Source organism: Taudactylus pleione, unplaced genomic scaffold (genome assembly GCF_031769625.1).
Source record: "Taudactylus pleione unplaced genomic scaffold, aTauple2 ptg000156l, whole genome shotgun sequence".
Lineage (NCBI taxonomy): Eukaryota > Metazoa > Chordata > Amphibia > Anura > Myobatrachidae > Taudactylus > Taudactylus pleione.
The window spans coordinates 14169516-14196126 of record NW_028284558.1 but is presented as its reverse complement, the minus strand read 5'-3'; the positions used below and the strand labels follow the sequence as shown (position 1 = coordinate 14196126).

General features: G+C 43.1%; 1 protein-coding gene across 1 annotated transcript in view; it reads left to right on the top strand.

Annotated features, from left to right (window-relative positions):
- Window positions 1–26611, top strand: part of DARS1 (aspartyl-tRNA synthetase 1) — a 128357-nt gene that overhangs the window by 43125 nt on the left and 58621 nt on the right. The window contains exons 3-6 of the mRNA XM_088474862.1: window positions 471–500; window positions 5511–5568; window positions 10491–10583; window positions 20729–20831. Coding sequence (XP_088330988.1) covers window positions 471–500; window positions 5511–5568; window positions 10491–10583; window positions 20729–20831 — 284 coding nt within the window. The remainder of the gene's footprint in view (window positions 1–470; window positions 501–5510; window positions 5569–10490; window positions 10584–20728; window positions 20832–26611) is intronic.

Genomic DNA, 26611 nt, shown 5'->3' with positions numbered 1-26611 from the left:
TGGACAAAAATTGTGGCGGGGGGGATTCAAATAACTACGGTACTTACCATAGGCTTATAGCTACCAGGTTAAGAGTCCTGAGCTATTCAATTATTACCCGTGATAAACCTTGAGTGTGCACTTATCGCAGATTTCTGTTCACACCTCATGAGGGTGCGAACAGAAATCTGCGTTAAGTGCATGGCATTCTTGGGGCTTAACGTGGGCTTACTACAAGTGGTAATTACAGAGCTTCGGCACTAAACCCAGAATCTATGCCTTACCGCGCATTTGCCGTGGGGCTTATCGTGGGACACAATTGAATAGCTCTGGGCAATTAACCTGGAAGCTAAAAGCCAGTGGTAAGTCTCATGGCTAATTGAATCCCTCCCTTGGCATTCCACGGCATATACAACTATCCTAAACTTAATGATTCTAGAAATTGTACATTTGCTCAAGTTGCTGAAACCGGTTTTTTCTTCTTACGCTAGGTATCTGAACAGCAGGCAGATGAGGGAGAGGTAAGTGTTTGTACAAGCAAAGTATATATGTGACTCCGAACTAGAGTGTGCCAAATAAACCAAATATTGAAAATCACCAACAAAAAAATCATAAACAGGATAGAAACAATGAGGAGTAAACACTAGAAACAGTAACAATACAATGAACCATACAAGAATGAAGATCAAAAGAAAGTCCTGATACCATATACATATGTAAGTTATTGATGTGATGAAGGAATATAGAATTCCTATACAATTTTCCTTCATTTCTAGGTTATGAAACTTAAAGGTATCCCCAAGTTCTGGAATGATGAATGTGAATAAAAGATGGTTTGCACCTCCGTCAAAGTGATCTATATGAAACTGAGAAAATGGTATTGTAATATCGTCAGTACCAGTGGTAAAAGAAAAAAGAACAAAGCAAGAATATCTTTTTCAATTTCTTGCTTTGAGTTACTGCATTATAGATTTTATTTTTTTCTCCAAATATATATAGTTTATATAAAACTACTCAGAGGTAACCCTGAATCAGATGTTCCTTATATAGCACTCATAAGAAATTGAAAAAAATATATCTTCTTCAGGGTCCATAGGGTCCACAGGGAGACATTGGGATGTAGGTGGTGGTTGAGGACCGGGCACCGAACAGTTAAAGCTTTGCTCCCATGATGAAATGGTCCTACCCCCTATATCCCGCCCCTGAGCCAGAGGCACTTCGGCTGGCCGGAGTCTGGTCATCATTATAACAGTGGGCTGCTTCAGCAGCCCAAAAGCTCTTCTTTTTATGATTTTCTTTATTTTATTTTTATTCTTCTGAGTGGGCGGCAGCGGACTGTCCGCAGGACGTCTTTGCTGCCACTCCCATCACCCCTCCGGGCGCCGCAACGCCAGCTCTGCCTGGTGCTCTCAGCGGGCATCCCAAGGACCTTGCTAGGCGGCCCCGCGGACAGACCCAGACTGCAACCTAGTTTCTATGGGGACTGGTAAGACTGGTCACTGCTTGTGGTGGCTCGCAGATGGGCAGTTTTACTTCCGGTCTCAGGGGACAGACCGGAGATGCTGAGGGTGAACACTGGCTCCGACCACGTGATCCACTAGACCACCAGGGTACATATGGAGCAGGAATCCAACGTCCTGGTGGTTAACAATCAGCATGGGGAGGTCAGCTTTCCCTATTACAGCGGCCCCTCTCCTCAGCTCAGAGCGCCGTTCCTCTGAGGTATAGTTTTTCTGAGCTGCTCTCCTCCTCCGACCACGCCCCCTCATAGGTCTCCGTCGGCCATCTTCTACAGGCTCAGCCACAGCTCTCTCAGGGAAACACAGGGTCCATTCCCCCTACATACCTCTCCCTGGAGACAGGTTATGTAGCACTATAGCTTACCAGCCTTTAAGGACTGAGTAGTTGTAGTGCCATTTTGCAGATATATGTATTTCTGCATTGTATGTGACTTATGCTAGCGCTGTGTGTCTGTATATTCTCTCTATACTGTCAGCATATATCTTTCCCTTTTTTCTCATCTTTGCCCTAACATACAGGTGTATTCAGGGTTTCCTGTACCTCACATTTCTTGTATTTGTGAAGGTTGTCACATACTGTTAGTTACTGCACTGTGCCATATTTTGTGCTGTGCGCTCCTACAGCTTGACCAGGCATATGATAGAATCAGTATATTGCATTCCCACTTGTATATCACATACTGTACCTAGTGGTTGCATATTACTCAGTTCCATATTGTGTGCTATACTACTCTGCAGCTACTCTACAGCTATGGCTAGCAAAGGCAAGAGTAGCAAGCAAGCAGCTGCACCCATACTGTTCTCATGCAAATTATGTGAAGCAGGCTTTAATACAGGATGGGCTATGTTCTAAGTTTTATAGCCCTCCAGGCCCATCAGACCCCAGCCCCGGCTCAAGAGCCCCCCTGAGCTTCCTTTTCTCAGGTGCTGGTCACTATTGCGAACCGCCTAGCAGTCCCGGCTGTAATTCCCCCTATGGGGTTGCCACAACAGGTACAAGCAATACAGGTGCCTCCTGGGTAGACATACTCCCTAACGCAGTACAAAGTCTGGTGGCTACCTCTACAGCCTTTCAAAATATGTTGCAAGGTGAGAAGCCCCCACCCAGTAAGACTACTAAGCGTCCTGTTTTAGCTTCATAGTCTACGCAGCTCTCAGATTCTGTGTCATCTGAGGAGGTAGAAGATGCTGATCTCTCTAATACCTAGTCCCCTTCGGGGGAAGAAGCAGAAATTCAGTCTAAAATTAATATACCTGCTTTGGTGCGACGGTTAGATCTATCTTACAAATAGAAGATGATGAGCCCAACCCCAAATCAAAGCACCCACTATTTAAACGATAAACAGTGACTTCAGCAGAGTTTCCCCTCTCGGATCAACCAGTTGAGCACATGGCTGTTCTTTGGACTCGCCCTGGTTTCCTTCCCAAAGTGGTTACTTGTTTCCATATTAATGAGGAAATCGTAGTCCCGGCCTTCCAATCACCAGACCTCTCTGTAAGGTAAGGCCTCCTTGGATGTGGTCCGTGCTCTCAGGATCTACGTTGACCTTACCAGTTCTCTGAGGAAAACAGACTCCCTATTTGTGCTCTATGGATTTCACAAGAAGGGTTGGCCAGCCAATCAACCGACATTGGCTAGATGGCTTGGCATGACTATCTCACAGGCTTACACACAGGCAGGGCTTCCTGTACAGGCTACTGTCACTGCTCATTCCACTCGCTCTGTGGGTCTCTCATGGGCACCTCGTCGTGGCGCCTCAACTGATCAGCTTTGTAAGACGGTCATGTTGGCTTCTGTTCACACCTTTCTTAGGTTCTATGCCTTCGATACATTTGCCTCTCAGGATGCTTCATTTGGACGCCGAATTCTCCTATCGGCTCAGGAGCATCCCCACCCTTGAATAACTGCTTTGGGACATCCCCAAAGTCTCCCTGTGGAGCCCTATGGACCCTGAAGAAGAAAATTAGTTATGGTAAAACTTACTTTCGTTAACTCTTTCTTCGAAGTCCACAAGGTCCACAGGGCACCCGCACTGACGCATCTGGCTTCTATGGGCTATGTTTCCTGGTCACCTGTTTCCCGTCTCCTTCTGTGTGAGAATGTGATTCTTGTGTGTACCAGTGTTTTTTCTATTTTCCTCCGTCCATAGGCCTGTCACGAACTGAAATGCCTCTGACTCGGGGGCGTGGTATAGGGGGAATGACTGTTGCATCCTGGGAGCAAAGCTTTAACTGTTCGGTGCCCCGTCCTCAACCACCACCTACACCCCAAGGTCTCCCTGTGGACTCTATGGACTTTGAAGAAAGAGAGTTAACAAAGGTAATTTTTACCATAACTCTCATTATTGCTTTAAGTTAGGGGTATTCTACCCCATATTTACATTTGTGTTTTTTCATTGGCGTTAAGGATATTACAGTATATTTTTCTCTGCTTCATATATATCACATTGTTGGAAAAAAGTACCATATTTTATTCTCATTCACGGTTCCAGAACATTCAGTATTGACAGTTACCATTGGGAACACCTTTTCTTCTAGCGCCATATCCTAGAACTGAAGGAAAATTATATAGGAATGATATATTCCCTCATCACATCATCAGCTCAATAAATACATATATGGTATCATGACTTTATTTTGTTCTTCATTTATATACAGTTCATTGGATTGTAAGTATTTGTACAACTTGTCAGAGACTGGGAGCAGTGATGTAAATTTTTGGGTATTATAGGTGTCTCTTGATAATGTGGTTTTCACAATGGTATATCTGTTATGTTACATTTCCATACAGTAAATAGTATTCAGTCATTATGTTGACACCAAAATGTCGACATGGACAAAATTAAAATATCAACATGTACAATGTTGACTTGGACATAATGTCAAATGTTGTCAGTGAGGTTGTGGTTAGGGGAGGGTTGGAGCTAAATTCAGCTTAAAACACCATATCAACACACCAACTCTTTACATTCTGGCAATGTCAACATTTTGTCAGTGTTGACATTCAGACAATGTATTGACATTCTGGTGTCAATATTCTTGTGTCTGAATGTGGACATTTTGTAGCACACCCTCTGTAAATAGCAGATCTGTCCTGCAGATAGTTTCCCTAAAATGTTTCCAGATCACATTAAAACTGCTCTTTTTAAAGGGGAAGTCCAACTTTAGAGACTTCTGTTGTCCAGACAGGTTATTTTCTTTGATGCAACAACATATTTACTGTCTTGAAACAATTGTTTCTAATGCACGGACCATAGCTTATCTGTGTAGGTGGAATTCCCCTTTATATAAATCTGTAATTTACAGCTTAGTTTGTGATCTGAATCACTAGTGGTGGGAATGCAGATTGCTAGAACAGGGGACCTCGGTTTGGGGCTAGTTCCTACCTCATTAATGCAGTGGTTTTGCATAAGGGTCCCTTAGCCGCTCCTCCAAGCACTCTTTAACATGCATGCCTCATTTTAGCTTTTCAGAATGGCAAAAAAATCTGTCCAAATACTTCACATCCAAGTCCATCATCCTATCATTTTAGATACACCAGTTTTCCACTGTTCTCTATTTAGATACTGCTTAGCTTAGCCTCATTTATGGTCCTCAATTGGTTCATAAATCAAGTCCTTGGAATAGAAATGAGTCTGTACTATTCTGCGCAGTTCAAAATGCCTATAACCCCCCCAAACCTCTTCTCGATTCCTTTATTAGATGTCAGTCATATGAGCACACTAAATGAAAACCTCATTTTGCCCCGCTCCTTAAATCTAGGCACTACGGGGTGGCTACCTTGTACTTAACTAGGAACACTCTTGCTTAGCCCAACTATTGCCATCAACTGACGCAGACTTATTTTAGTCTGCAAATGTCAACATCTTTGTCAAGAACCTGTTCTCTTTAGAGGCTGGAGAGACTGCAGAGTTAGTATGAAATATCTGTTCCTCAGCTGTCTTTATTTCTAGTAATTAATGTTCCTACTCTGCAGTCCGCCCAGTTGAATCAATTTTTCTTTTCATGTAGGACTTTGCTAAGGACAAATATGGGGTGCCCACAATGATACAGTCTCAAGAGAAACCAGGTTTGTATTCAAGAAATATATCTCCCCCATTTTACCCCTGTAGTATTTTTGTAAGCTGAATTATTGTATGCTAAATAGTTATTTACTAATGCTGGGTACACACTTGAGGGACCCGTGACGCCGACCCAGCGGCCAATTTGGTAAGCTATATACACTTACCAGGCGGCCGTTCAATATGTCTGGCCAGACATCACAACTGGGCTGGCATTTATATTTGCCCGCCAAGTTGTAATGTCAATGTCGGCGGTTCCTGCGGCCGGTGGTCGGTAGGTCGGCTGTACACACAGCCAGATGTGCTGCAGGGCCGCCCTGATCTATCTGTGAACTACATTGTTCAGACATTTAGTCTGTACACACCTGATGATCCACTAGTGATATATTGTTTGTCACCCGAACAAACGATATATCGACAAGTGTGTAGCTAGCTTAACATTGCTCAAGGTGCAAATATAAATCAAGGGAACCCATCAGGTGTTTGCTTTAATTGTGTAACTTGCATGTGATCGATCATGCTGATTAGTTGTTATATTTTACTATCATGCAACCTTATATCGTCTCTGTAATTATAAGCCTTAGAGCTACTGAGCTGGCTCTTTCCTGCTATGGAGAGATTTGAGCAGAGCAGAACATGGCAAACCCTGTTGCCAGCTATTTCTAGATGCCGCTATCTGTCTAAATTGACCAAATAGCAGGGGCCCAGGGAAGGAGTAACATTACTAGAAAAGCAGGGTATTTACATAGCAAAGGAGAACATTTACGTGGAAAAACCCTGTAAGATTTGTGCATGCTTGCTCTATTTATGGCAATAAAAATTGTTAATCTCTCAGTTTCAGCTTTCAGAGTGCCAGGTGCTATTTATTTTCTATAAATGTTTATTATTTTCAGTTAATGGGCATAGTCATTAATATTGTATGTCAGAGTTAGTTATACTGTATATAGAGGGGAAGGTAGGCACTGATTCCATATAGATTTGTATGCTTCTTGAGCAGCACCTGATTGAAGTAGCCACATTAATCGGGTAAACTGTTCTCTGACTTCCATTGACGGTCATCTGACACCTGCATACAGTGGATGGAACCATTATAGGTGGACTATATTCACGAGGATACAGCTTATCAATCACTATGAATTAAAGTCCCTTATGTCCAGTTAGAGAATTAATGGGCTGCATTCTCATGAGTACATACCCTGGAATGCCTGCACCCATTGTGTGTATGAGATAGGTACACTTTTCTTGGCCGCTTTTAGTGCCTATATGCCATATGAGAGCCCTCTAAAACTGGACACATCCACATGCTGAAACGATGATATTTTGTAATTACTCATTGTGTGCTGGGATTGTATCATGTCAGTGATTCGTAACTGAAATTGTAAATGGAGCATTTGGCCGTTGATGTTGGTGTAGAATGATTTTAAACAAATTATTTGATCTGCCTTTCATAATAGCTAGGAGCTAGCAGGGAAATTCCATGCACCGTTTATTCTGTCTTGGTTTTATTACTTTACATGTTCTTACAGGAAGTCTACTGTTCAAAGCTTTTCCCCTATGTCCAGGTGTATGTCTCGCTTATTATTCTAATAGAATGGAAATGAAAGAGAACTAAAGCCAAATATATAATATTTGCTGTATTGCTTTATTCTGATTGCCCAGAAAATAATTGAACTAGAATTTTGGACCTGTCACCTGTTGCCGGGTCAGTAGCTGTTGTGCTCGGTTGAGTCTCATCCTCGTCTCTCTCCCCTTTTTCTCTGTCACCCTCTGTTTCCCCCCCTTATACCGTGTCTCTCTTCCCCTCCCCAAACGTCTTCCCTGTTTCTCTCTGCCCCTCCCCCACTTTTTCCCCATTTCTCTCTCCCTCTACTCCTCCTTTCCTTCTCCCATGTCTCTGCCTATCTCTCTCTCTCTCTCTGCCCACCATTTCTCTGGCAAGTCTTTCTCTCACTGTCTCCTTTGTCTCTGCCCCCTTTTTCCCTCCATCCGTCTTTTTATCCCTCCTTTCAGTTGTCTGTCTCCACTCTCTCCCTTTTCTCTCTCTCCATCCTTTGTCTTCTATGCTTTCACTGTCCCGTTTGCTCTCTCCCTCACTTTTTTCTCTTTCTTTTACCTGTATCTCCTGTATTTTTTCTACTGTATCTCTAATAGCTGCAGAGAGCATGGCGAATGGCTGTGGGGTGAGGACTTGTGGTGCAGACGAGGGACATCCTGGCTGAGAATGAGTCTGGGCATATGGAAGATAGCTGGGAGCCCCTCGCCAGCAGCATGTCCCCATCTCAGTGGGGACCGTTAGGGGGTGCGCTCCCACCCCAATTGAGCATGTTCGTTTCAGGACATGCCATTCCCGATTATAATATAAATTGGCCACATCCCCCATCTTTTTGCTGCCATGACTGTGGACAGATTAAAATGTGTCAGTCGCAGTGCATTTCCATGGAAGAGGCTTTTTTTCTCACTGTACTGTTCTAGCTATAGATACATATTGGTGTGGAAATGGTGCTTTGTTTTTTTTTAGCTTTTATTAAATACATTCCAGAGCACCAAAGGTTACCCATCTATAGACTAGAGGTGTGGTGTTGTTTTATTTTTACCTGGGTCCTCTAGCAACAATGAGCCATTGTACTGAAGCCCCAAGTGTCATTCTTTTATTTTTGTTACCAATACAATTAAATGAAAAACTGGCAATTAAGACACCCCTAACACAAATTGTGACCCCTCCCCCTAAATGGTTTGCGTCTGCATCCCACTGGCTGTACACCGCTGATTAGCATTAATGGATGTGTAAACAGAATTTCATTCCTTATTAAGACATGAATACTTGTCATTAACATTTATTTTTATTATGTTACTTCATTTTTCTTACTATATTTCTTCTGTTCTATCTCTAGCAGTGGATTTTTTTATGTATGTACAGTCTGTAGCCATTTGCTAAATACGGATAACACCCTAATTCATTTGCACTGCTTTGACAAGTACAGGCGCCAAACAGCCCCCATACTGGTTGTTATCTACTGTGCCCTGAATCCAGCTTTTTATAGAAAATGTCATGGAGCGATACAGATATTTGCTGTGCATCTTGTTCATCACCGTGTTACTGAATAATGCAAAACATCTCCTGGTATAGTGCAGCAACTAACGGCCCTGGAGAGATCTACTCCTCGCTGAGACCACAGAATCGCAACTGCAGACAATTGTGTGCGGAGATCAAAGTATGGAACTATGAAGACTTTAGCACCTCAGTGCATTATTCACTCTGTAAAACTGTTTTCTACACTTGCTAAAACATCTGTTCCGGTAAACCTTACTGTGACTGAAGCTACGTAAAGAGATAACCACTTTCTGGAAGAGTAAAAGTTTATTTTATTTTTGTAAATCCATCTCTGTTTTCACAGGTACATCATCTGTTCACATGACCAGCTTCTTGAATATTGTAAACAAGCCTCAGAGGCTACAGATGTGTCTACATACATCTTTCCACCAATTGTTTATCGCACCACAGACTGTGCTACTTAGTAGTGACAAACTAATGATCCTAAGTACCTAGTACACTATAAGTGAACTAAGACACAAAATTGAGGAAAAAGTAGCACAATGACGAAAAAAGTAGCAAGGTTGAGGAAAAGGTACACAATCCAGTTTAAACAGCCAAAAGACAATATTCTTTTTTCGAGTGATGATGTATGAAAGGGTGCAGTGCCAGTTCCACTGAGCGAAAAGACTTGAAATTCCATATAGCTTCCAGCTAGCATACATCATTTCTCGTCCTATACTTTTAATGGGTCGTATTTTGCACCTTCCGTTTGCACTTTGACAGAGAAGCGAGTTAGTTATCCCAAACTGATAAAATGTTTGCGGCACACAAATGCTATACATAATAAACATATTCCTGCTCTTCCTTCACTGCATTGATTAATATAAGCCTTAATTGAGAGTAAACCGAGCAGTATTTTATTAGAAGAACCCAAAAATTTTATCTTAAGGAAGTGGTAGTTTTTAATTGGAGGTTGTTTTTTTGATGGGACTTGATATGAAACCTTTTTGCCAGTATGTCCCTTCAGACATGTCCGTCTCCTCTATATGTGCACGTGTAGATTGCAAATGCATCTCCAAAGAACGTACTGTACACACGCACCTTAAAATGCACTGGCTATCTAGATGCAAAACTAAAGGTGCGCATCCACTACCCGACAATGAAGGACTGCACGATTACGATATCGTTATCGTGTGCAGTTGTTCATTGTACTGTACAGTGCCCACACTGAACGATATGTCGTTCAGTGCAGGCACCCTCCCTCATCCTCGAACATGCCAAATCTGTCGTTATCGGCAGATCGACCGGCATGTTCGGGCGATGATTGATGTCGGAAACGACCAGCATGAGCGCATATCGCTGGTTGTTTTTGACATTTTCATGTCCGATTCATGCACGATAAATGAGCGATTGAACGATAACGATGTCGTTATCGTTCAATCGCTCATTTTAATCAGCAAGTGGATACGCGGATTAAGTGTGCGCTGCCTAAATGATATCCATTGTGATCACCAGTGCTTATGCCTTGCATGTATGTTTTTATTTTCTATATGCGACTACTTGGGATACTCCTCTGTTTGTTCTTGTTGGCTGGTATTTAAAGTTGCCATCTCCTACACACAGTGGAGGTAGCTGGTTTTCTGCGTGAAACCATATTCATGGGATTGCACATCATTGAGGCATGAGGCACTTCCTGAATTGAGATTTTAAATTTCGATGATTATTGGCTGGTACAGAATGCCTGCCCCTACTATAGTAGGGGAAATAATGGTTCATCCTCTCAGCTGTATATCTGCGTACAGTTCGGCAGTATGTGTGGGCATTATGCATGTATGACGAGGTCCGACATTGTGTTGTATAAAGCTACCAGCAGTCATTTCTCTTTTAATCCTCCAGAGAGGGCACTTGCGAGTGTGAAAGACCTGACACCACAGAAAGCCGATGATGTTGTCTGGATCCGGGCCCGTGTCCATACCAGCCGAGCAAAGGGTAAGAACGGATTTTCTCATGGCACAGTGGGATCTGATCACTGGCATCTTTACTGTTTATTTCAGTAACAAGATGTGAAATGTTCCTTTGACAAATTCTGGGATTAATTTCCATCTCTTATCAAGATCATATTTGCAAGTTCAATGTCCCCTTGTAAACTCTGTTTTAAAGAAACATGTCAGAATGATCCAATGCCTGTGGACACTTATAAATGTTAAAACATCCTTGAATGTGGAACAGTTTTAAAGCCCTAGTTCTCCTCTTTAGTGTTCACTCTTCGTCTGGCGCCGGGCAGGGTGCCGAACCTAGAAAGGGGGAGTGGGAACTGAAAAGGGGGGTGTGTCTTTAAGACTAGCCCCCTTTTCATCACTCTTGGGGGCGCGCCCTGCACTTACGAACATACCTGGCTGCCCCCAAGCTGTCCTGTCTCTGTGAATAGATGCGCCCGGCATCTATTCACTGTCGGTGATCGCTGCACCACAATTTTTCCCTCCCGCGGGTGGAGACTGCGCCCACCTTGTTGTTTTAGCGGGGCGCCACCAAAAGGGCAGTGCACATTCTGCCCTTTTAAAACTGGCAGGATGCCGTGCCCCGTTAAAACAGCTTAGCAGGAACGCTATTCATGACTTAGGGGTATTTTAGGCCTTCTTGACTAGACCACATTTCATAGTTTTGACTTTTGATATGTATTGGTTAAACTGCATATACTTTTTAACTAGATTATGTTTAGTAGTAGCTTTATATATTTAATTTTTTAAAAGGGGGGTGGAGGCTTTAGAGTTAGCGTAGTGAAATAAGTCTTACTTACCTACTTTTGAACTTCCCCTTTGGGAGATCCTTGAGACGTTATCCAAGTAGCAATAGCAGGTGTGAGGCGATTTGCGTCATAGTGCACCTCCCTTCCCTATTGCGCAGTGCTGCTGTTTGTGCCACCACACAATTCTCTATCACCCTCCTGGTAGAGGGTTGGGATCTAGGAAGGTGCCCTATTCTCACAAGAGTCAGAGACAGCTCCACAAAAATCAGAAGTCTCACGGACATTCCAGGCGAATTAAATGAATGTATATTTTATTATTGTAAGTGCATGAGCCCTTTTCCAAGGATTTATTTTTCGATAGGTACTTTTACCCAGAGAGTGTAACCCAGACATTTCCTCAGAAGTCTTCAGCCGGGTACACACTATACGATATATCTTATGCGACAGCATTCCAACGTGGATTGCAATGATATGTTGTGCGGATGGTATAGTGAGTACGCTCTGTTGTGCGTGCACGCTGGTCGTTCATTGCATCATCCCATCTGCTGTGCTGCACAGCAGATGGACAAAGTGGTGAACGGTGCCATGCTGTTCAATGCAGCATGAAGCATTATATTGCGCGGTCATACACCAGATCCGTGTTGTGTGTATGGCCAGTGCGATATATTGTTTAATCGTGTCATGCCGTCGCTGGGTACCCACATTGTATAGTGTCTAGCCAGCTTTAGTACTCCTGAGTATAAAGCTTGGTACACACTATACAATGTGTGTACCCGGCGATGGAACAATATATTACATGTGCCGTACCCACTATACGATCCGCACAAAATATCGTTCCGATCCGTGTCTTAACAATATATCGTGTGATATATCTTACTTCGTTTACCCAACTTTAGGATACCAAATATATATGCCGTATTATAGGGCCTGGGAATTTTTTCTTTTTTTGTTGTTTAATTTTTCTTTTTACTTTAAAAGTTTATTTATTTACTTGTAACCAGGGAGCTTATTTGGGCCTAGCTTGTTGTCAGTACTTATAGATTCAGTGTAATGATGATTAAACCTTATTGCAATATCAGTGGGCTGATTTAGACTTTCCTGTAGAATAGTACAAAGTATTCATTTTGAACGCTTGGTACAGTAATCGGGTTGCCAGTAATTGTAAATGTCATGCCCTAATCACTTCACTGGAACCTGAGGCTGTAAACATCTGGGTTGGCTTTGTAGATTGCGAAGGCCATGATAAGATACCAGGAGTAAACGCATTGCAAGGACTGCTGGCAGACTATGTAAGTTTACAGTTGGCACCGGATTTTTGTAATCAATGTTAGATAATTTTTTCACATTTTATTATTCATTATTAAAAATAATTCTGAATCTTTAACATGATATCCAACCATTAATGTAAATTGTCTTAGGCACTAGCTGCAATCAACAAAGAGATGGAGGTCTCTCCTGGGATCTGCTCCCGTAATTGAGTCACCAGGGACCAAGGGGGAATGTTTTAGCACAGGATTAGGCAATGTGTGGCACTCGATCTGCTGTGGAACTATCCATCCCAGAATGCCCTGAGACCGTTTTATAATGCTAACTGTGTCAGTTCATGCTGAGATGTGTAGTCCCACAGTAGCTGGAGTGCCACATGTTGTCCAATCCTGTTTTTGCACTGTTGGTATTCTGAATTAAAAAATATAGAATTGAAACGCCATCCACAACAGTAGAGTTATTAAATTCAACTTTTAATTTGAATATTTTGCCTATTATTTTAAAACTTGCTTCCCACTTGTAATATTCAGTCATAAAGTCACTATTGTAAAAGCACCAATATGATTGACTGAAAAAATATGACCTGCACTGTCTTAATGTGTCATATGGATTCAGAATAAAACATTTCATTAAGTTGGTTTACACATCATGATTGATTGATGACCACAAATGATGGAAGATCTGTAACAATGCCATATATCCTAGTCAAAGTCTCAGCCCAGCTGTACAGTGACGTTACCGTTGCTTTGGCCCCTCAGACTGTACCATGCAGGCGTGGTGCACATTTCCCAAATGTCATGTTATTTTAGTCATGCAAAATAAACATTCCTAGACTTTACCAGCCCAGAAATCCATTGTCATAGAAAAGGGTATGTGCCATTAGTGATTGTCAGCCATGCTGAGTGACGGAAGACAAACACTGGATACTGAATGAACAGCGCCGCTAGTCTGCTACTGCTATAGAAAAAAGTACGGCCATTATTAGTTCCTTATTATCTTTTCTGCAGATAAAATGTGCAGGGTTACTGAATTTGGGTGAACAATTTGACCCTAAGAGATTAGATCTTTTCTAGTTTAGCATTTTGGTGTGTAGGTTTTAAATCATTGATCGCTCATAATTCTTCCTGAAGACTTTACCCAGATTTATGTTGTAAGATATGGCTGTCCTCCACCTTCCATGAGAGCTTTTACATCGTGTATGGTATACTTATATTTCTTATGTAAATATTTGGCCCCTTGAGCATTAATTGTGTCATCTTCTAATGAGCAGTATTATAAAATGCAATGGGGAAGAGGGTGAGTTGTTCCCATATCTTTAGCCACGACCCATAAGAATATTGTCCTGCGTCCTGGTCTTTACCATTGTGTAACTCCTGCTCACCTGTGCTTGGTGTAGGTGACCAGGTCACACAATACTGGTAGTCATTGTTTCTCCGTGTATTCATCCTATTGGCCTTCCTCCACCTGAGTCCTCTTTTATTGATAGTAGAGGAGGAGTCAGAGGTCGGTTTGGGAAATCCCTATGATTCAGTGAGGTAGATATGATGGACTGGTACCACCCAGGTTACATTCATACCTATTAAATAATGAAGTGATAAGGGGATAACATTCTTTATATATTTAGTAAATTGTTATTAAAGGGAAGAAATATAATTTTAATTAGAAGATGGCATTTGATAGTACAATCTAGTTTAGTACAATTCAAAATTGAATTTATAACATATAATGAAAAATCTATACTTTACTATTACCTTGTAGTCACTATCCTTTCTTGCTACAGTTATTCCCCTTAAAAAAGGCTATACAGCAGTACAACTAATAAGTAGCCTCCCCTCCAAGAAGTACTTTTTGCAATGTCTCTGGCTAAGGGCCTGATTCAGTGATGTAAGCTAATGCTGCCACCGCTGCTGCCTCTGTGTATGCAGCTGCTATGTAAAAGTATGAAGATGTCGCAGCTGCAGGAGGATGTATTGAGACCTCGGCACCAGTGAGACTGTGTGAAAAGATGTAGTCGCTGGATCTGACACTCTAACCACAGCCTCCATTACCACCCACAAATGGTCCCTAACTGGCAATCACTCTGCGTCCATTCCCTCTCTGTGAAGGAATGGGTATGAAGTCTAGCCACCGGTTCATATCCTGATGCCGGCAATCTGGAAGGAATAAAAAGGAAGATGATCAAGACAGGGCAGGTAAGTACTCTATCCCTATCCCTCTCCTCACCCTATCCCTCCCTTAGTGGTTCTAACCCTAACCTCCCCCCCTAGTGCCTAACCCTAACCTCCCCCCAGGGGTGCCTTACTCTCCCTTACCGCACCCTGAACCTACCCTCCCCTCGGGGGTTCCTAAACCTCCACCCTAGGGGTGCCTAATCTCCCCCCCCAATACCTAACCCTACCCCTGCTACACTCCCTAAATCTAACCTATCCCCCCCCCCTCGTTCGGGCTGGCATCCTTCAGCATTCCGGCATCAGAATTAAGATAGGCATCAGTATTTCGACGTCTATCTTAAGTCCCTTGTAGGGATTTCGATGTTGGAATTGAGTCCGGCGGCATCGTGGCCACTGGTCTCATAACTATATCCCCTCTGTGAGCTATATTGCAGAGGCACTAAGACTTAGACACCTGCGCTGTAATAAAAACATCGGCCAACTGATTCAGAGGTGTACGGCATAGCGTACACCTCTGTATCAGGCACTAAGACCACAATAAGTAGTATCTCTCACACTATACAGGAGACTAGATAAATTAATACTACCCCTCCAAGGATCCTTTTTTCCCTTTATTCATTCACTCCCACACACACACGTCCTCATTCTCATACACTTAACTATGAAATAGTAGCAGTCTGTGTAATCGCTACAGTTCCTTGGATTAGTTCATATGTGCAGTAGTCCTCGTTGGTGCACTTGAGATCATGACGTCCAGTTATTTACTTCAGATACAGTAGACAATCTGTTATTTGGAAAGTATTCTGTATTTGTATGTTGCATATTAACTGTAGTCCTCCTGAATAGGTGTATAACGTTTGATGATTTGGCATTACCTTTAATGTGTAAACCTAACTATGAATACAAACCACCATGTATTCAGCAAATCACTCAGAGGGAGATTAGCCGTTGGTTAGAATACTCTCTTTGCTGCATCCCTGCCAGCTGGGCAGCAAACAGACAAGGTAAGCTGTTATTTTTGCAGTAACCGTTAAAAGGCTCGTAGTCCGTAAACAGCTAACTGTATATGAGCTAAGGGTTTGCTTTTTCTGAATATAGGGGGTTAATATTCTAAAGTGAGAGTTTTTAGAAGTGGGTTTTAGAAGAGATGTTGCCCATAGCAACCAATCAGATTCTACTTAGCACTTAAATAGCACCTTCTAGAAGATAATAGCTAGAATCTGATTGGTTGCTATGGGTAACATTTCTTCTAAAATTCGCTTCTAAAAACTCTCACTTTGGGGCCAAATGTAATAGGGTGAGAGTTTAGAAAATGTGACAGTTTAGCAGTAACCTCTCACACTGGTTCGAGTTTTATCTTCAAAATGGAAAACATCTGGATGAGAGTTTAAATAGTGAGAGTTTTTTTAGGCTAAGTACATGCAAGTTTGTCCCCCACCCGGCTAATTCTTGATGCCACCTGGCTGGAAAAATTTTCTGGGGAGAACACTGATGTTCTCGGACTCTATTACATTGGACGAGTTTAAAAAGTGTGAGAGTTTACTGCTAAGCTCTCACATTTTCTAAACTCTCACCCTATTACATTTGGCCCATGGGCTTATGATGAGTTTAATCAGTCTCCAAGGCAGTTAGAGCTAGCAGGTTCTCTCCCCAGTACATTTCTTTAACATGAAGGGTCTCCTTACATGGGGGGAGATTTATCAAAGCTTGGAGAGATTTGAATGGGAGAGAGATAAAGTGCCAACCAATCGCCTCCTGTCATTTGTCAAACTCAGCCTGTAAAATGACAGAAGATGACTGGTTGGTACCAGGGGCTGGCTGGCAACTTGCAGCCTGGGGGGCAGACACAAGCAAGTGGCCCAGTTTTTCTACTAGCGAATGCAATGTAAAAATGGGCGTGACAACAATGCTGGTGGCATGGTTTCCGTAATGTGTGTGTGGTTTAAATAGCAAATGAAATATATGAGGGTAAATTTGTTATGACAAAGCTATAAATAAATACAAACTATTGTGTGCGTCTCCTGGGGACTTGGTTGAGTAGCTGCGCCCGGCCCTTTGTTCCGCCTTCCCCTAAAGCTCCGTCCCACAGTGTGTGTGTCTGACTTGGAAAAGGCGGGGCGCAATTCATCAATCACAAAACGGGCAGGGTGCATTTCACAGTTAACAAAATGGGCAGGGCATAGTGCCCTGCTAAAAGTACCTAGTGGGAACACTAATATGTATATACATACAGACACATTAAGGGCCATATTCAATTAGAAGCGAAAAGCCTTTTTTGCCTATTTTTTGGGGAAAATATAGCCTAAAAAGTTTTTGCCTAATTCAATTCCATGACGTTTTCGCCTAAGCAGAAACTCGATGCATTGAATTAAGCAAAACAGTTTCTCCAAGGTGAAAAGAAGTGCAAAATCTTTATTTTGGGGTGCAAATGTGGGGAAATGACAGAACCCTTGGGACAGCCCCCTAAAGGACAAATCTGCCAAAAAAAAAATAAACCTAAGAACACCCCCAAAAAGACATGTCATTTCTGGAGTGAAAATGTAAAAAGTGGGGGGACAAGCATAAAAACTAGTGAAATAGGCTTCTTGGAGGGACTGCAAGGATTGGTCAGGTGTTTTTGGGATTGCAGGTGCATGTATGAGGGTGGATTTTTCACGTTTTTTAAAAGTTCACTTTAGAGACCTAAAAATATGCTAGTCCCCAATTTCAAGTACCCCAAATTTGATTGGATTACTTATTTTCACCAAAAAATACTGATTAATGCTATTCTTCTCCACTTATGCAAAGTCGCTAATAAGAAGCAATTTACACAACTTAAGTACCAAAAATAGCTTTATTAGGGCTATTAGTACACATCTATATTGATTTCCTATGTTAGTGAATCTTTTTCTGGGCTACAAACTGATTTCCCCAATTCTGACAGTACTTTTAGCCTGTTCCGCATTCGCCTATTTCTGTTATCTCCTGTTTTGCAATTGAATTAGGCGAAAAACGGGAGCGCGCACGGAATGAATTCGCCTCGGAAACAGGCGAATGAGGCGGAAAGTCGGACAGTCGAGAACTTTCCGACTTTTCGCCTCTGATTGAATACGGGTGTAAGGGCTTGATTCAGACCCTCTCGCAAGCGGCTGCTCGCTCGGAGCGAGCAATGTTTTTCAATCTGCGTATGCTTCGTATTGCGCGTGCGCAAACTGGTATGAGCGATGGGGAAACTCTCGCTTGCCAACCACAGACAGCCCAGCTGAATGAGTGACAGGTCAAGCTGTTTGTGGGTGCTAACTGGGGCAGGCCACTGGAAACGGAGGAGTGTAGGTGCGAACGCAGGCTGAGAAATTCAACGCCGTTTTAGAGGCGTGCATAATTAACAGCCAGAGTCATAGGACACGTCACTTACTTGAAATCTACACTGAAGTGATCGAAGTGCTTGCGGCAGGGTATAGTCAACCTCAAGCGCTGCGATCGCATCCGATGGTGCTCGATGTACCAATGATTTCTTGCACTTCCTGGAGATGACGAGCGCAATTGGGCATATTAAGACAGGCTGGTGGGCATCTACAAACAAAAAGTGATCGCTCGCCAATACATAGTGGATGTGCTTATGACTTGCCCTGCTAGCGGCTGCCTTGACGTCACTTAGCCAAATTTCCTTACGCTCGGAGCGAGCGATCGCATCTAGTGAGCGGATCTGAATCAGGCCCTAAGTCCACACACATGCAGAGGAATTCAATTCAAAGCGATGTTGAATAGCATCGGGAGGGAGCTCCCAAAGCTATTTAATTCACCATGCTGTTTGGTCATGTTAAGGATTTCTTCTCGAACCCCCTGGGGATGCAAGGAGAAATCCGACAGCACTTTAGTCGGAGAATGCCGGTTCTCGCGACTAAACACCCAGGTTAATCCGTGAGAACCGGCATTCTCCGACTTAACAGCAAACTGATTTGAATAGCTCCCGGAGCCTAGATAAATAGATATTAGAGAGATAGACAGATATGAGATAGATAGATAGAAGAGAGAGATAGTTAGTTAGATAGATATGAGATAGATAAATAGATAGAAAGACACACATACACTGTATATAAGCTCCATCCACCATTTACCTGGTTTTTAAAAGTGTAGAGAAGACCGGAAGCAGGCTCTCCTGCATTTTGGATCACTACTCACCTCTGCCCTCTCTGTCTCTCTCTTTCCTGGGTGACATCGATCAAACTTCTTTTTCAGATCCTCTTCCCTGAGTCCTGACAGATTCACCGACAAGCTCCGCCCCCTTTTTTCCACTTTCCAGCCTCTAGGGTTCCTGGGAAAGGAAACCTGGCTCCCCATTGGTCGACAGCGGCCATTTCTTTGTAGCTTGATATGGGGGCAGCCATTTTTTATTAGCCTCTGTAGCTAGTCTCAGATCTCTCTAGCAGCATGGCTGGGCAGCAGACTGTCGGACTTGGAGCTGAAGCATAATCTGCGACTACCTGCCTGACAGTCAGGCGGCCGTGGAATACAAACATTGTACCTGCCCCCTGGCCCAGTCTGCCACTGGTTGGTACTTTATCTCTCTCCAAGCTTTGATAAATCTCCCCCAAAATCTGTTGTTGTTGTTTTTTGTACAGCTCGTGTATTGCTTTCCTTCTAATACTAAACACTCCCCATGATGAGATTCTCTTACTCAATGAACTGCTCCTCTTTAAGCAGATGCTTGTTACTGTTTGCGCTCGGTAACAGTCAATACATCACTCCCTTTGAAGGGGGGTACTTAAGATTTCCTAGTGCTTGCATGGAGGCTTCTCCTTGTTATATACAGCTGTTTGTGCTGCTTACGTTTTCCAGCCCCCAAACCATTACAAATGTCGCTGTCCGTGAACTAAAAGCAATTTTTTTTTCAAAGACAGTGTCTGGGCTGCTATGGAGACTTTGCCATTACCTGTAACCAGCATCCAATCTGGCATCCTTAGTCCTGCGCTAAAACCAGATCCTCCCCCATTGGCAAAACACTATTAAATGACAGCGAAGGTTACAATTGCTGCATGGAACACATTATCCTGGTGTCAAAAAGCTGCCATAATAGGGATTAGGTACTTTGCTATTGCATTTCATACATGTTGTTGTTATTATAAAGATAAATGTTTTTATTAATATTATTTTTTAAAAGGGTTATATTACTGGTACACATGCTCCTACGTTTAGTACTGTTGCTCTGCATATATGGTGGGAGAGGCTTACTTTTGAAACTTCTCCAAATGGCCATATTGGTATTGGGTTTAATACACAGATGACATTGGAGTTCAATAGCTGAAGGTATAAATGTGGCACACAGTAAGGCCCTCAGGGATCTGCTTATAGTAATTTATACAGTTACATGAAGGTTTGCTACTTTTTGGAGGGAGTTTTGCAAACCCCTCTTCTCCCCCCAGTATCCTACTTTGGTTTGTGTGTCTGCAGTTTGAATTGTGCGACTGTCTGCAGAGCTCCCTATGGGTCACTGCTTGGGAGCTGCAATAGCAAAGGAATGTGACCCACACTCTAATGTGACAGCTGAGAAAGCAGTTGTTTTCTTGGGTCGTCCAATCAGGAGCCTAGTCACTATTTACCAGTATATCGGGCCCTGTGACCTTCAGGCAACACTTATGTAGTTCTCTAGGTAAAGTGTATTGTACTAATGAGTACAGTATGTGGGCCATCAGAAAGCTGCTCTGTGCCAGAGGGACCCTTACTTACAATATGTGGGGCTATACATTTAATATTTTTATAAATGCCATTTTTAAAAAAATGTTTGCTATCTGCATAGACGATGCCTTCATGACAAATCGGTTAATAAAACAAAACCTTTTCTTTTTTCCCCCAAACAACTGTTTGTTAGATTTCGTCTCCATTCATTTCACATATTTAACAAAGTTTGTGCCTGTTATGTTACTGTGGTCAACAAGTGCATGGTACACCTGTATTTTGTTTCCTCTCATCAGGAAAGCAGTGTTTTCTGGTCCTACGTCAGCAGCAGTTCACCGTCCAGGCTCTGGTAGCTGTGGGAGACTCGGCGAGCAAGCAGATGGTTAAGTTCTCTGCCAAGTAAGTAAGCAATTATATCCTGTTGTCACAGTAAACAATGGTGGGAACCCAGACTGTGAGGGTTGGGACCATTTTCACACATTCTCCTCAATGCTGCATTTGTTTAAGAAGGATAAGAAAGGGGAGGGGGGGGTCTGCACTTGTTTAATATTGTCACTTCACTATTGCGCTGAATACATTACGCTCACAATGGATTCCAGACCTGAAATTCATTGGAACCCAATGAAGCGGCAGTCAATCCAGTAACTGGCCACATTACTTTAAGGCCCAACAACAAAAGCCCTGGATGTGTCTTCAAGGCTGGAGGGCTACAGGGTTTTGTGCATATGTAGATTTGCAAAGTTTTTGTAACTTCCCTGTAACTTGCTAGACGCTCACTGCACAGAGTTCAGGCTGGACAGGAAAAGGGGTTCTAGATAATTGGGACATTCAGTAGAAGTACCAAGGCGTTTATTTTCATTAGGATCTCTTTGTGTTGGGAACAGAGTTTTATTTTTATATAAATATACTGTACATTCTATTGTACATCTTGTGCTATTGACTTGTAATTCACGAACAACGTATAGATTCCGCAGATGGACTGAAATGCCTGATGGCCAAATTACCAGGTTCTGGTTTGATGTGTTTCTGAAAGTTTGCATGTGGCCCTAAGAGATAAAGCACATTATTTAGAGTAGGAGCAAATGCTGCTTAGGGCAGCAAGTTTGCAGTTGGGCAAGCCATGATGTGATGTGAGGGTGTAAATGCTATTGCATTTTGCATGCTAGGAAAATACTGCACAGAAATACTGGGCAGCTTTATTTTAACACTGAGATTACTATGGAGCTAGAATCTTCCCAACTCTGAATCTTGAATTAGTTCCACCGCTTACAACGCTACATGGTTTTTGCCAAAGTGCTAAATTGCCCCTTCTAGCTGGATTACTCCCATCACTAAATGAGGCTGAATGTGACCATCATGAATCCATTTGCTACCTAAGTAGAGGGCACACGGCAGTCAGTGCAGCTCATACAAAAAAGAAAAAACACCAGTACTTTAGCTGTGGTTTGTAGATAAGCCATTCTATATGGAAATTCCCTTTTAATACTCTTTTAGTGTTTACTCCTGTTCTTGAACGAGTGATCATTATTGTTGTCATCTAATCTGCAATGAGTGTGTTTTGAGATTTATTTTTATTTTCACTTCTGTCATTAGATCATTTGGGTGATTGAACTATGTATTCATTGAATGTAGACAGAAGATGATGTATTTTTAAAACCTTTTTCTGTAATACTTTGGGGCCCATACAAAGTAGATTGTATGTCCATTTGCGGAGCTTCGCTTGCTCTGGACCAAACACATGCAAGTACGGCCGGGGCAGAGTCATAAGCATTTCAGTGCACTTGCAACTCTGGAGCATCTGAGCATGAGCTGAATTCAACCCTGCATCGGCCCCTTTGGGTGAAAGAGTTTTAAGTGCAGGGTTTTGTAATGTTGGCCTGTTTATTAAGGCCCCACACTAGTATACTGCATAATATTCTATAAGCTGAGCATTTGCCAGATCTAGCACGGAATGCATACTTTAGTTACATTTATGATCTGTGGTGAGGTGGATATTCACACCAGCCCAATTTTTGTGACCAATTTGGACAAAATTGGCCATATTGGCCCAAAATCACTGCTTGTATTGAACTTCACTTATGATACCTGGAAAATATTGAAATCTGGTGATCACGTCCATGTCAAAAGCTTAAGATGTGGAGCAACCTTGTTGAATTCTTATGTGTTTTAATGAGGATGTAGTTACCATCCCGGCGGTTGGGGTGCCGGAATCCTGACAGCAGTCTGAATCCCTACCGCTCACATCACGTCGGTAAAGGGCCCTATCCACTAGACCCTTGGTGGCTAACCTTGACACTCCAGATGTTGTGGAACTACATATCCCAGCATGCACTCCTACCATTTTGCTATTAGGGCATGCTAAAACTGGCAAGGCATGCTGGGATATGTAGTTCCACAACATCTGGAGTGTCAAGGTTAGCCACCACTGCACTAGACGATTGCCTCCCTGTACAATATCTTTCAGCGATTTTCCCTTGAAATTGTGATCGTTTAGCCTGTACAATATGCAAACAATAAACGATCAAACGATATAGTTGCATTCAAATTAATTTCTTGAGGGGTGGATACTGGGTTAGGCTTTCATGAGGGAATAAATAGGTGGTGGCCATTTTAATCATTGCATTTTATGCTTTTTATTTATGTCCTTATGACAGACACTGCTGTACCCCACTGTACGCCCCTTAAGAATATTCGCTAAGCTGTCCTTATGATAGACCCCACTGTACACTCCTTAAGAATATTCGCTAAGCTGTCCTTATGATAGACCCCACTGTACACTCCTTAAGAATATTCGCTAAGATGTCCTTATGATAGACCCCACTGTATGCCCCTTAAGAATATTCGCTAAGATGTCCTTATGATAAACCCCACTGTACGCCCCTTAAGAATATACAGAGAGCAGAACAGTGATGTTAGCATAACCAGGGTAAAGGCAAAGAAACAGATATTTATTTATTTATTAACAGTTTCTTATATAGCGCAGCATATTCCGTTGCGCTTTACAATTGTAAACATTAATAGAACAAAACTGATATGAGAAACAGTGTTCATTTAAGAGCACAAGAAGTATACATAATTCCAAAAGTTCAGTAAACAAGTGCAAATGAAGTACAGTTACCAAAGTCATGGCACTATGGGCCTGATTCAGACCCGCTCGTTAGCGCATAGCGCTCGCAAGCGCGTCGATGGTGGGGTACTGCGCGCCACGCACATGCGCAAGTCCCGGAGCGAGAAATTCTCTCGCTCCGGGACTCACTACAAAAGGGGCGGCTGTCGATGTTGATCGACGGCTCACCCCATTTTGTAGTCGGCGAGGGGGGTTGGCTACACAAACAGAGGCATTCCCGAAGGCTCTCCACTGACAGTGATGTCAGTGGAGAGCTTCCTACTCTGTTAGAGCAGGAAGCTCTCTGGGGCTCGTGACGGACGAGACCCTACCACAAGGGTCTCGTCACAAGCCCCGATGGTCGCGACCATCACCAGGCCTCTCGCAAAAGCTGTGGGTGGTCACCCACAACTTAGCGAGCGGCCAGGAGGCCGCAATAAAAAAAACGCCCTGAAAGAGCGTCCGGCTCTGAATCAGGGCCTATGTACATACTCAAGTTCATCCTTGAGAGAGAATGAAATGAGGCAGCTGGTTTGGAGCCATGCTGTCCATTTCGTGGCCGATATGCATGCCAAAAACTTGATTTGGACCCGGGGGTGTCTGTAAAACCACCTTCGCGTGTCTTAAAAATCTGTCACTCCTTGACGGTCCAGAGGCTGGAGTCTTGGAAGCCGCCCTCCGCCTCTTGGTGGGTGGTGGAGCGGACGGCCTCTCCATTGCCGACTCCACGACCTCTGTGGGCTCGCTGGCTGAAGGGACAGGATCCACGTCCAGGACATCCTCCTTGAAAGATGACACTAAAATATTATAATATTATTTGTTCCAAAAAAAAAAAAAATACTTACCATACAGTGGTTTTGAAAACCTAAAAAAAAGGAAAATGGACAAAAGTGGGATTTGCTTCAGAAGTAAAACAATCAACTAGAACAAAAAAAAATAATTGACAATTGTTTAATTGCATACCTGTTCGTGACCCTCCAAATCCTCCACGAGGACCTCTCCCACCTCTGGCTCCAGCGAGCACTGCAACCGTCTCTTTGGTTCTTTATCAAGGACGAATGTGAGCAGGTCATAGTACCCCTTATGCAGTACCCCCAGTTGTCCCCCTCATGCAGTGCCTGTGCCCCCTGCTGTCCCCCTTATGCAGCACCTGTGCCCCTTTCACGTGCTCCCTGTTGGCCCCCTTATGCCGTGCCTGTGCCCCCTGCTGTCCCCCTTATGCAGTACCTGTGCCCTGTCTGCGTGCCCCCTGTTGTCCCCCATGCAGTGCCTGTGCCCCTTAAGCAGTACCCCAGTTGTCCCCCTTATGCAGTGCCTGTGCCCCCTGTTGTCCCCCTTATGCACTGCCTGTGCCCCCTGCTGTCTCCCTTATGCAGCGCCTGTGATCCTTTCAAGTGCCCCCTGTTGGCCCCCTTATGCAGTGCCTGTGCCCCGTCTGCGTGCCCCCTGTTGTCCCCCAAGTCCTCAGGGAGCACAACATTGGTGGACAGTGGTTTTTGCACTTGAACACAAAATGGAGGTTTGGGAGTGTCGGCAGTGTCAGGGGAGTGGCTGATCGTTTGGTCGTTGAACGACTGAACGATTGTAAACGATCTACAAACGATTCAACCACGATACGACCAAATTGCTAGGATGACCATAGACACAATCAAACGATCAAAAAGTACACGATTGCTGAACAATTACTGAGCGATTGCATGATTACGATGCCGTAATCGTGCAGTTGCTCAGTAATGTCTTCTAGTGGATTGGGCCCTTTAGGCTGCGGGTGGGAAGGGCAGGGTTAGGCTGCATGAAAGGTGGGTTAGGGTTGGAGTACTTACCTGCAGGCGTCAGGATTCTGTCGGGATGCCGCTGTTGGTATTGTGACCGCCGGGATCCAGTACCCAACCTGTTTTAATGTATCCAAAATTGGATTGGTGGCTTAGATCTGTGAGTTCTCTGAATTTATTGTCCATTATTTATATAGTACCATCATATTACACAGCACTGTAGAATATTTAATTGTTCACATTAGTCCATGTGGAGCTTAGTGTAAATATCCTACCATATGAAAACACACACTAGGGTACATCATTTTCATCAGAAGCCAGTTAACCTAACGGTATGTTTTTGGACTTTGGGAGAAGACCAAAGCACCTGTAAGAAACCCACACAAACACTGGTGAGAACATACAAACTCTGCAGACAGCAGCATGGTTGGAATTAAACCCATGACCACTGCACTGTGAGGCTGCAATGCTAAACAATGTGCCCTTGAGTTGTCTCTGTAGTTATTTCTTGGTATGTTGTAATAGTTTTCAAGAGGTGAGGGACATAATAAAAACCTTCTGTAAAGTTTTTGAAGTAATGGAGTAAATGTTATTCAGTCATTTTTTTTCCCACTTTCTAATATATGGTGAAAATATAAATGTTTACTTGGTGGAATGATTTCCCTAATAGACCTGTATTCTCAGTGGGAATAATGGCACCCAGTGAACATTAGGCTTTTACATTACCTTTTTATAAAACCACACAAGGGAGCGCTATAAGAATAATCACATGTTCATGTAATAAAACATTAAACCATAAAAACAATATTAGAACCACACAAAGTGGTTAAAAAATAAACAATATAATGAGAATATAAATTGAATTCTGATTAATAGTCCCTATCCGCTCTGGCTTAGGGCTCCGGTATAATAAAACAATCCACTTTTTGTATGGGATAAAAGGAAAATGTTGGTATAATATTCGACCTACCTACCATATGTTCACCTCACCGCTAGTGTGGATCTTAGCTCCTGGTAGTACTCCCAGGGTAGCCGCGGTATGAGGAAGGTACCTAAGTGAATTACACTCCCCGTGACAGGCATCCACCTGATGGATTAGTGGAGGGGTGTCTGTAGGAGCAATATGTAATTGGCCAGTTCTTTTTGGGGAAGGGAGATGCACCTCAGGTGGAAGAGAGGTGTGCGCCCAAGTCCACAATGTCCGTCTCAATCGATCACAGGAGTGTCAAGCGCCAGCGGGCGTACCTGCAGGAATCTCCTTATTGTGTTTCTCCATTACGGAAGTGTAACAGTTCCATCAG